Raw genomic sequence first — 12,341 nt, 5'->3', positions numbered from 1 at the left:
AACAGCAAATAAGCAACACACAACAATAACACAGGGACATCTTCCAACACATAATGTTTATCTCCTAAATACTTATATAGGTAACCAGTGAAGTTTCGCTTGACATTTAGGAGTTGTGAGAACATGAATAGTCTACTTCTTATCCCTTCACCAGGTGGATGTATCACATTCATAGAAGAATTAGCCCTGAAACGCCGCTACAAACAATACAGATTTTCACTTCCAACTATGAACTTTGACCCCAAAAGACATTTTCACCAAATGACTACACTGAAATCCGTAATAACATATCGCTTTGGCCAAAGAGTAGCTAATCAGGACAAAAGCTGATGTGTTATGAAATTTGAGGTAGTCTAACTGGAGATTAGATACCTCTTATTTTTATTGGCACCAAGCGCTTTACGAGGATTTCAAGTGTTATATGATCTGCTATACCGGTCCACAAAAATGCAACACTCGTCTAATGACGTCTGTTTGTTTAAACATGACATGACATGAAACTACGTTTCACTTCTGCTGTTCTGATTTTGTTTCTTTAATTGCTAATTATTGGCAATGTGGTAATATTACCAGTGGACAAAAAATAATATGACTAAACCTCGTGTCTTAGTCCGGAAATTTTCACCTGCTTTGTGGTCCGCCAAAAGTATCATTTCGTGCGAGTTATGTCCCTTGGTCGTTAAACCGGAAGTTTTCGAAATATTCAGGTGTTTCTGACAGGTATTTTATGTGTTTTGGATCATAAAACAGCCGGGTTTGGACGCACCTGCCAAAATGGGTGAGTAATAGAGAATTGGTGTGTTTATGTTAATCACAGGGTTCTAATTTTATTTGATCATAGTGTGTTTGAAGGCCATTACCTGTGTGAAAAAACATCACCTATTTGTTAATCAGAATTACAGGTGTTCTCATATTTGTCATGTTTGTGATTGAAACTGAAGTTAATCATTTATATACGAGTAAATGTTATTTCCGTGTGCAATTGAAGATCACAAGATAGGTCAAAAAGTTTTTTCATTAATTATTTGAGTTTGTTTCAACGCGGACCTATATTACAAGTATATACAAGTCCGTGGTTTCAATTGGTGCATAAATATCTTTCAAGACATTAAAAAAATCCGTACCCCAGATTGAAAGTAATTTCATAACCCTATGCAATAAGCAATGAATTACGCTATATAATATATTAATTAAGATTTAGATCTAAACAACATATAATGTATAAGGCGTAATGGCGACATTTCATTTGAACAAGAACATCATTAGCTGATTAGAGGTTTATCTGTTGACAGAAGCTAAATTTAAAAAAAAAAAAAGTTTCAATTTACAATTACTTATGGGCTCCTTGATCCCAGTAGCAGTTGGGATGGAGATTGGAGATGTCTTTTTAACAATACTACCAGTTGAAGGTACATAAACTGATAAAGTGATGATGATTTAATTTAACACTGACAGGTAGGTTTTTAACATAATGATAATGTCTTGAAAGATATTTATGCACCAATTGAAACCACGGAATTGTAAATACTTGTAACATAGGTCCGCGTTGAAACAAACAAACGTTAGGTCTGCGACTGCTTACTATCAACCCAATGTGAATGTCAGCAATTGAGTAAATATTCAGTGACGCTAATAACTAAATACTAAATACTACGTGTTAGTTTCTGAAAAATATGTACATAGGAGAAAATCGCTGTCAAAAACAGAACATTTTGCTCGATTTTTGCACATTTTTCTCCCAATTTGACCGTAAATTATTTTTCTTATGACATTCTTTTCATGTCATTCGATAACTAGTAGAATGATCAATAACTGTACTTAATTTTGTTGTATTATTTTCACAAATAACGCTTGTAGAGACATTTTTGTGCAACATGCAGAAATCCATGGTCTACTGACAGGCCGTCACGCATACGAGTGACCCCCTCTCAGGTGGTCACTTTTACGCGAGACAGGAGAGCCGTCTCGCGTACACGTTACGTCCTCTGCTGATAACCACTAATAACAATGTTGGTCCTGTGAAGGCGGCAGTGGTTACCGTCTGTATGGAACATTTGCCCCAGCATACTCAGATATTGTACCACATGCGCTATCCATTTAATGTTGGGCCAGCTGTGTCAGTGCAACAGTGGGTTAGTGAAGGAAGACAACTTGATAATCATCCCCCCATTGATATCATCTAAATATGCAAATATACATAGTCATGATACTAGATTGATATTTTATTTCAGCTTGTATTACCTGTCTTGGTCGGACCCCTTTTGGGTCCCTGCTGGCAATGATTATTGTGATTATCGGAGTCTGCGTCTTCTGCGGCACCTCCTACCAGGCCCTCAAAATCTTCATCGACGACATCCTCAATGATCTGTTCAACTTTAAAGTGGGATGGTAAGGTTTTAAGCATAGCTTTCCTTCTTCAGCAGGGCGGTCAGGTAGCCTAGTGGTTAAAGCGTCCGCTCGTCACGCCGAAGACCCGGGTTCGATTCCCGACATGGGTACAATGTGTGAAGCCCATTTCTGGTGTCCCCCGCCGTGATATTGCTGGAATATTGCTACAAGCGGCGTAAAGCCATACTCACTCACTCACTCACTCACTCCTTCTTCAGCATCACAGGGGCACGGGTGGCCCAGTCGTCTAAGGCGCCGCGATTCGCTGTGCAGAGTTGAGTCCCTTGGGCACGCCAGAATCCTATGATTGTGGGTTCGAATCCCAGTTCGCCCCGCTTATGTTTCTATATTTGTCAGCACCATGCTCATGGGCTTCACATTGTAAATCTCTGAGATCTGCATCACTTCGGGCTTTCCTCCCACATTAAGCTGACACGCCGTGATAAAACTGGAATACTGTTGAAAGCGGCGTTAAACCCAACTCACACACTCTAGGGCATCACACACACATCAGCAAAATTGAAGTATTTTATTTATTTGAAGTAGGATAAAACATTCTGGCCCACACTTACATCATGTACTCATGAAGACAGGTCATTGTTGTAAAATTGAACACTTTTTTCTTTTGTCCCTCAAATCTCACTACAGTATTTATCATCATGGCCATGATGCTATTATGTGATAATTGAAATGTATAGAATATGTAACAACCAGTATCAATTAAATTAATTAAAGTATGAAAGGCAACAGGCCTATATTACAGTCAGGTAGGTCCCTTGCTTATGCGAGGGGCGGTAGGGTAGCCTAGTGGTTAAAGCTTTCGCTAGCCACACTGAAGACCCAGGATTGTTCCCAAAATGGGTACAATGTTTGAAGCTCATTTCTGGTGTTTCCCGCCGTGATATGACTGAAATATTGCCACCATGATATGACTGGAATATTGCCACAAGTGGCGTAAAACCACACTCACCATGCTCACCCACTCTTGCTTTTGTGACATTTCGAGGGATGAAATTCCATGACTCCATGATTCAGACTTATTTTTCAAAGATTTGATTACCATTTTTGTTATCAAGGAAGTACACACTCACCCTAGGAAAGCCATAAATAGTTGGGTATATTTATGGTTACTGTTGATTTCATTTTGAAAAACAAAAAACAACAATCATGACAATAGCCGGGAATCAATAAAGTGCTTTCGGGTCGGTGACACTAGTACACAGTGCATACACAGTCATTTAATATGTGTGCGGTGACTTGGCCCAGTGCCTGAAAAACCGTGTTATGTAGTTGAAATTGAAAAGTCCACATTTTCAAGAGGCCACCCTGACTGATATAAAATGAAAAGATGTGCCACCCGTGAAGATCCGGGGTAGAATAGGTCTTCAGGAAACCCATTCTTGAGGCATATTATCGTATCCAATTGCGTGGGGTTTCACCGAAGTGGTAAACGTCTGAGACCTGCATCATCATTCACTGTGCAGAGTTGCGTCCGTTGGGCACGCCCAAAACCCATGATCGTAGGTTTAATTCCCGCTTCACCCCGATTTTGTTCCTAGGTTTGTCAGCACCATATCCGTGCTCGTGGGTTTCACCAAAAGTGGTAAACGTCTGAGACCTGCATCACTTCGGGCTTTCCTCCCACATTAAGCTGACACGCCTTGATATAACTGGAATAATGTTAAAAGCGGCGTTAAACCAAACTCACTCACTCCAATTTTGTGGATCAATGCTCATGATGTCAATCACTGGATTGTCTGGTCCAAACTCGATTATTTACAGGCTGCTGTCAGATAGCTTAAACTTAAAGATTACTGAGTGGGGCATTAAACAACAAACAAAAAGGAAATATGTGCAATTTAATGTAACACCTATATTTCATGACAGGCTGGAGGTGATCCAAGTGGTGTTTGTTGTGCTGGCTGTCAGCATGGGGATCTTCGCCATCATCTTGCTCATCTTTGGGCTGCTCGCTACCGGAGCCACCAGACAGAACGTGTACTCTGGAGCCAAGTGCATCATGGGAGGCAGAATATCTGCAGCTTTCGTATGTATAATATTCATTAACCTGGTGTTATGGATAAATTAAACACGTGGATAATTCATTATGTGAACATGTATTTGTGTGGTTTTTTTTTCGCCCAAAGACTTACTCACGAACTCACTCACTCACTCTGTTTCCAGTTCATGGTAATCTCGTACATCCTGAATTTGGCCTGGATCATCATCCTCTCCTTCTCCGTCGTCCCTATGATCATGTACGGAGCACTGGCAGCCATTTGCAATCACGAGGTCTACAGCCGTAATGCACAGACAATCAACTACTGCTTCAACCTGACTCAGTTTGGTGAGTCCATAGCGTTTTGTGACCCGTGAAGATTCCGGGGTAGAATAGGTCTTCAGCAACCCATGCTTGCCTTAAAAGGTGACTATGCTTGTCGTAAAAGGCGACTAACGGGATCGGGTGGTCAGGCTCGCTGCATTGGTTGATGCATGTCATCAATCCCAATTGCGTGGATCGATGCTCATGATATTAATCACTGGATTGTCTGGTCCAGACTCGATTATTTACAGACCGCCGTCATATAGCTGGAATATTGCTGAGTGCGGCGTTAAACAAGAAACCAACCAACCAGGTTTTGATTAGTTATGCTTGTTGATTATAATATCAGTGTGTATTTAGCATTAGATAATATACAGAGTCTGGGGTTTTCTTATTATTTGTGATTAGGTTAGGATTCACTTTGACTAAAGATGTCAAAATTTCAACTTGGTTCTCATGTTCTTTCATTGCAAAAAATGGGGTGGTAAGGTAGCCTAGTGGTAAAGTCCCTCACTCATTCCACTCCACTCCACTCCAGGGGCGGTCGGGTAGCCTAGTGGTAAAGTCCCTCACTCACTCCGCTCCACTCCGCTCCACTCCACTCCACTCCACTCCACTCCACTCCACTCCACTCCCCTCCGCTCCCCTCCGCTCCACTCCACTCCACTCCACTCCACTCCACTCCACACCAGGAGCGGTCGGGTAGCCTAGTGGTAAAAACCCTCACTCTCTCCTCTCCACTCCTCTCCACTCCTCTCCACTCCACTCCGCGCAAGGGGCGGTCGGGTAGCCTAGTGGTAAAGGCCCTCACTCACTCACTCCTCTCCACTCCACTCCAGGGGCGGTCGGGTAGCCTAGTGGTAAAGTCCCTCACTCACTCCACTCCACTCCACTCCACTCCACTCCACTCCACTCCACTCCACTCCACTCCACTCCACTCCACTCCACTCCACTCCACTCCACTCCACTCCACTCTAGGGGCAGTCGGGTAGCCTAGTGGTAAAGTCCCCAACATGGGCACCCAACTCACTCACTCACCCACCCACCCACCCATCCCTTCACACATCCACTCAGCCATCCACCAAACTAACTCACTCACTCAATAATATATCCGTAATGTGCGTCAGTTCGTTATATTTGTTGGTTGGTTTGTTGTTTAACGCCGCACTCAGCAATATTTCAGCTATATGACGGCCAGTTCGTTATAAGCGTGTTGGTTATAAGCATGTTTTACTGTACTTTTGTCTTGTTTCAGGGATCTACCGGAACAGTTCGTTCGTGTCTGGTATCACTCCCCCGGGAAAAGAAGCGGTGTGTCTGCACAATGAACTGAAGAGGATGTGTGTGAAGGTGGGCACTTGCCATGTTGACATGCTTCAGTAGACAAAGTACTCTTGATTTTAAAGAACCTGAGCAGATGAAAATATGCAGTGATTCCAAGTAGAACTTGAACCCACTACATTACACCGACCATTCATTTGATATTTGGGGATGGGTATAAAAAAAAGTTTGTTCATTCTACTACTGGCAGAAATTGACATCTGTTTTAACAATGAAAAGAAGCTGTTTGCTGGACTTGTTGGATGTTCTGCAATGAACATGATGAAAATTGACACTCCTCCTTTCAGAGAGGTGGTGAGGTGAGGTGAAATGGGGTTTAGCATTGCGCCCAAGATTATTGCACTTATATAGCGACATGCATGCAGGCTCTCAATCAGTATACTGTGTCTGAGTGGGGTATTCATGTTAAACTGCGGCATGGTATCTAATTTGGCTAGCACTATAAATCGGCATCCGTTCAGTCTGGTACAAGCAGCCACACACACACGTGCATGCACATCACTATATAAATACAGTAATCTTGGATGCGACGTTAAAGCCCATTTCACATCACCTGTCGGGGGTGTCACTCACTCACTCACTCACTCACTCACTCACTCACACACTCACTCACTCACTCACTCACTCACTCACTCACTCACTCACTCTGACCTTTATCTTTCAGGTAACAGAGTCTGGTCCTCTCTTCTGTGTGGCCTTCATCAGTGCCCTTCTAATTGTGTTGGGAATGGTGAGTTTGTTTTGAGATCTTTTGGAGAATAATGACAGTAAAGCGTACATTATATAAAAGGCACCTTGAGCATGTCAAAGTGTTTAAACTATAATTATAAAGAGTGTATTTCACTGGCAGTTCATACAAAACCAAGCAGAACATTTAGGTTAGGCACTAAATACCATCATATACTGATGAAAATATGCTGTTCAGAAGGCAGCTTTCTCGTACTTTATGGCACTAATTTCAAATTGGCGGCTATGCTTCGAAACATATTTTGACAAATTCTCGATTACAAATTTGAAACCTGAACAAAAGAACATTCGGGTATGGCTAATAGATGGTCTTGAATGCATGGATTCAGTCGTTAAACACGTAACTATCGTTCGGGGTTAAAGTTTTCGAGGTTGCATGATTAGAAATCACATTCCGACTGTCACTTTCATAATCTGGTAAGCGATGCTCTTATTGGTCGGATGAAAGGTCGTTCTGATGTGACCCCTAATAGGATGTCCTCAGATCTTTTTTATGCGGTAGGGAGAACTGAGGTCTGATTTTAATGAGATTGTGTTTCAATGTAGATTATTTCACCGTTATCAAGGTGGTTCACCTCAGCTTACTGTCTCATCAGCTTCATTAGGGCTAGATCTGTGAAGATCCAGGGTAGAACAGGTCTTCAGCAACTCATGATTGCCGTAAGAGGCGACTTTGCTTGTCCTAATAGGCGACTAACGGGATAGGTGGTCAGGCTCCCTGACTTGGTTTGATGCATGTCATTGTATCCCACTTGCGTGGATTGATGCTCATGATATCAATCACTGGATTGTGTGGTCCATACTTGATTATTTACAAACCGCCGTCATATAGCTGGAATATTGCTGAGTGTGGCGTTAAACAACGAACAAACAAAACATCATTAAGCGTTTGGTTACATATTGTTTAGAGGCTCGAAAAGACGTGAAGCTTGAAAACATGTTACGTGGGGATATTTGTGGATATAATGATTCATTGTAAGTCCTGCACCATATTTCCACTGGGTGTAGATTCACTTCATGATCTGTCTGGCGGCCAACTACACCCGCATCAGGATATCGAAGGAACTGACGGAATACAGGGATGCTGTGGAGATGGAGGAGCTGGAAATACAGAGCGTGGATCGGCTTCAGAAGGGTCCACCGCCCTACCTTGGGGACTGAACTTCCTGGAGATGTCAACTAGAAAGAGAAAAACACTGGGCATGGTTGATGAGATTCACTGTTTCTTGTTCATCTCACCTCCACCTTCTGTATCGGCTGTTGTCAGTAGTCACATGTCATTATGTTTAGGGGTGAAACGATGCATAGGTTACGATACGATACATATCACAAAATATAGGTCAAGATACGTATCGCGATACGTATATTTACGTCAAATCGCATGGAAACTTCTTGACAATAAATATTTCAGAGCAAGTTCAAAAGGAAGAGCTGGCTGTAGACACATGTTCATAGTGGCTATTTTTAGTAGTGAACTTGAAACGCTAATTACAACACATTTTGCGATATCTGACTGACAAAAATGCCAGGAGTCATAAATTAAAATCGTCACGATATGGCTGAAATATTGCCGATGTGACGTAAAGCATTAACTCACTCACTCACTCATAAATTAAAAGAGTAGTAAGTAATATTTCAGCAAGTGTATCATCTTGTATCAATACAGAAACCAAAAAGTATCGTGTATCGTACCTTTACACCAATGTATCGTTTCACCCCCAATTATGAGGGTTTGAAAAATAGTATTATTTTGATGAGTAGCTCTCATAAAGATGGCAAAATGTATTGATCTTGAAAATTGTAATGTTCTATTTGATTGAGGATTATTTTGTTTTCGAACATGTTAAACTTCTTTTTGTTGAGGTTTTTTAGGGGAAATGACTCTTAAATCAATTCAAACCACATTTCCTTGTTCCTCTTGCCTCTTGTCAAGATAATATGTAAACCAAGAAATCAATTTGGTCTTGTCTTTTTCAGCAGATGAGTTTGTTTATATTCAAGAGTATGTAACAGAACTTGTAACCATGGAAACTATATTGTTTTGCAAAGTTTGACAGCATTGATCAATGATAGTGAGTTTGTTCCTTGCCTTGGCTAAGTGCCTTAGAAATTATGTTGATCACATGAGATATATGCTTGAAATTACAGAGGGGCTGTTTCTGCGGCTTGTAATGCTCTGTACCTGAAAGAGGTCTGCCTGAAAGCCCCTTGAGCAGGTATAGACAGGGTTTATGTAATTCTCTTCTGTGTACAGGTCAGTTCTTGGATGAAGTGAGGTTGTTCATGAATTATATCTTTGTGAACCCTTGACACCGGTTTTTAAACCTCAGAAATTTACACACACAAGTATAAATTTTGAGAAAACTGTTCCACTTGTATATATTCATTTTACTTTCTCAAACACAATATTTTGGAAAATGCATTTTCATTACATTCCATTTCACCTTTTCATTCGTTGATGATTGAAAGCATTGGGTCATTTTACAACCCAATATTCACATGCCATTCCAGTTTATGAGAAATCTTTGTATAAGTACCAGTAGTTCTGTATAGCCGTGCTATGTTAACTGACACATATTGATGTACATTTTTGTTTTTGTCTTTAGTCAGTTATGTAGATAGTAGACATTGTAACACTTTATTACTGCTGGAATGTCTAAATGTCTAAGAGGTGGTCAGCATTCATCATGTCTATAATGTGAGCCTAATCCATAGCGTTGCCACTTCATACCTCAAGTTTTAAATGTTCCCACAATGAAAAAGTCCTTGCAACATTCTTTAGACTTCCCTTATCGATTCTATCTGATTCAGTTGCACACAAGACATCATTATGAGTCTGTAGTGATTTTGAGTTAGTGAGTTAGTTGGGTTATGGCTGCTTTGGACAATATTTCAGTTATATCAGTGCATGTCAGCTTGATGTTAACTGACGCAAGTCTCAGACATTTTCCACTTTGGTGAAACCCACGAGCAGAGTACGGTCCTGACAAACCTAGAAACATAATCAGGGTGGACCGGGATTGAAATCCATTATCATAGGTTCCTGTCATGCCAAAGGGACGCAACTCTGCACGGCAAATTGCAGTGCCTTAGACGACTGGGTCACCCGTTCTCCTGTAGTCACTTTGAAACCACTCCCTATCAAGTCACAGGTGTTGAGACCATGCATCAGACATGCTACTTCATTGAGGAGGACTAGGGTAGCCGAGTGGGTCAAGTGTTCCCTCATTATGCCCCAGGTTTGATTCCCCATGTGTAGGATTTCTCAGTCCATCAGGGGCAATTGGATAGCCTAGTGGTTAAAGTGTTTGCTTGTCATGCTGAAGACCCTGGTTCAATTTTCTGCATGGTACAATGTGTGAAACTCATTTCTGGTGTCTCCAGTTTATATATTACTCCATATTAGTCTCCATATTACTGGAATATTGCCTCACACTTGGTCCAGTCTGTGAAGGAATTGCTTCAATAAAACTGTACATACTGCAAGTGATGGACTGCCCTCTCCGTCTGTCACCATCACTGGCCTTCAATTAGGAGATAAACATGTAGTTTCAGATTACCGGGTTTTATTGAGTAATCAATGCCCGGGAATATATTTTCGGCATTCTGAAGGATTCAAGTATTGAAATTTCCAGGTATCTAATTAACATGGTATCTATTTCCATTCTATTATTTCACAAATTTGGGATAGAGAAAAAGATCATCATCAAGAAAGTTATTCTGCACAGTGAAATGACCAGCAGATTTCCTAGCTTTGAATCCCTTTCAATCACGTTTTTCAACCAGTCAGATTGCAGCACACACTCCTATTAATTATATAATGTCGTTAAACCATGCAGTTATTTTTTCTGTAGATTATTGAATTCATCTGAAGAGCACATTGTTTTTACAACACAAGAGAACCAAAAATATATGTGCTAATAAACACAATAAAATGGCAGCAAAGAGAGCATTAGTTTTGGGATTATTCCTTCATGGTTGTGGGTTTTTTTTGTATTGAATGACAAACTTAACATGGTTGTAAATAGACACTGAAACAACAGGTGAACCATGTCAAGTCTTCATGTGTATAACAGACATGTTTCCCTCCTGCTTGCTAAATAATATCAGTTATGGTTGAGTCGAATATACACATGATATACCCATCTTCCTGAGGCAAGAGAGTAACTATTAAAAGTCCAGTTTCCACCCTTGCCGAACTAGGCTAGTATTGGGGAATTACTTAGGCCTGGATAACGAGTCCATGCATAGTCCAATCAAGATCGCTCAACGAATTTGAAATCCTGTTCGTAAACGGTCATGCAGATTTCAGTCGATTGCAGGATTTGCAAAGCATGTGCTAAGCCAACTCGTCAACAGATATTTTCCAAATCTTTTAAGGTTTTTAATCAAGGTGCTCAAGTGATTTCAGGCACTTGGCGATGTAAAACCTGTTTTATCACAATATGGATCTTGATTATCGATCAGATTAGCTTGACTGGGTGCCGCCATTTTGTTTCAAGCAAATGCAAGTGATACGAGAGGTGGAATCTGATTGGTCCATAGGAGAGGCATAGAAGGGACATAACTGGTAATAGCCACTGGTAGCGCTACGATCGAGCGCAGGAATTCCAGCCTAGTTCGGCAAGGATGGAAACTGGACTTTTTATAGTTACTCTCTTGCCAGTTAACACCCTTGCCTCGGGAGGATGGATATACCGAGCTAGTGATGGCTTATGTTCGGAATTCACAAGGGGCGCTTTAAGTAGAGATTTCTAATGATTATGGTGAGGGTTTTGTCACTTTGTTACCTTTGACAAGTATACTTGTCAGTCTGGGGACCATGTGGCTGCAGTAGTTGCAATACATTAAACATCAGCTCCTCTACACAAATATGGTACCTCCCTGTGTGAAGATCTGACAGTGTGTGGGCGGGGTTGTGTCAGGTGAACTTCCAATCAGCCAATCAGCTTCTTAATTCCCGGAATGAGAGAAGCATTCACACAAACATATCTGTATTAAGAAATAATGCAGTGTGTTGTATTGTATTTTCTCTGAAACTATTGGGAATATTGTTTTAAGATATTTAGAAGATGTTTACAAGATTCTTCTCTTCAAAAGAGTGAGATTTTGATTTTCAAAACAATAATATGATACCTGACACATCTTTGTCCCTCTATAGCTTAAAAATATAGACTACTCAAAAGAAGTTAAAGACATGTGATTTTTTTAAGATGGCTATAGCTAAACTGTCATACCAATTTGGTCTTCTTTAACTCCTTTTGAATTAAGAAATAAACGAGGAGTGCGAGTTGTTTATCATACAAAAAAACACTGCAGGGAGAATAAACAATGAGGGACGCATCCCAGAGTGGTTTATTCTCCCTGCAGTGTTTTATTGTACGATAAATGACCACAGGTCATATATTTTGTTATATGAGATATCAACATTATGTACAGCCTCTTTAAGGATGATGATAAAATGTTCAAGCTTCAAATAGTTACCATAATTTTAATAATAATGACTCCCTGAACACAATCTGACCTCGGCAATGTCGGACAA

The 12,341-nt window shown here is 40.7% G+C and overlaps 1 protein-coding gene across 1 annotated transcript; it reads left to right on the top strand.

Moving 5' to 3' along the window:
• Window positions 1-646: 646 nt before the first annotated feature.
• On the top strand, window positions 647-10,748 carry LOC124115627 (neuronal membrane glycoprotein M6-a-like). The gene is made up of 7 exons (XM_046476684.2): window positions 647-778; window positions 2,232-2,388; window positions 4,276-4,435; window positions 4,573-4,735; window positions 5,967-6,061; window positions 6,717-6,782; window positions 7,808-10,748. Exons 1-7 carry the CDS (start codon window positions 775-777, stop codon window positions 7,958-7,960), a joined length of 798 nt encoding a protein of 265 aa, XP_046332640.1. The 5' UTR covers window positions 647-774; the 3' UTR covers window positions 7,961-10,748.
• Window positions 10,749-12,341: the final 1,593 nt, after the last annotated feature.

This window comes from Haliotis rufescens, unplaced genomic scaffold (assembly GCF_023055435.1).
Source record: "Haliotis rufescens isolate VD_foot unplaced genomic scaffold, xgHalRufe1.0.p SCAF_7, whole genome shotgun sequence".
NCBI classification, from domain to species: Eukaryota; Metazoa; Mollusca; class Gastropoda; order Lepetellida; family Haliotidae; genus Haliotis; species Haliotis rufescens.
This window is presented reverse-complemented; position numbering and strand designations above follow the sequence as displayed.

Excerpts from the sequence above, each read along its gene's own strand:
- LOC124115627 (XM_046476684.2), top strand. Across the intron at positions 4,736-5,966 it reads CTTCAACCTGACTCAGTTTG|GGATCTACCGGAACAGTTCG; the intron begins GTGAGTCCATAG and ends GTCTTGTTTCAG. Across the intron at positions 6,062-6,716 it reads TGAAGAGGATGTGTGTGAAG|GTAACAGAGTCTGGTCCTCT; the intron begins GTGGGCACTTGC and ends TTTATCTTTCAG.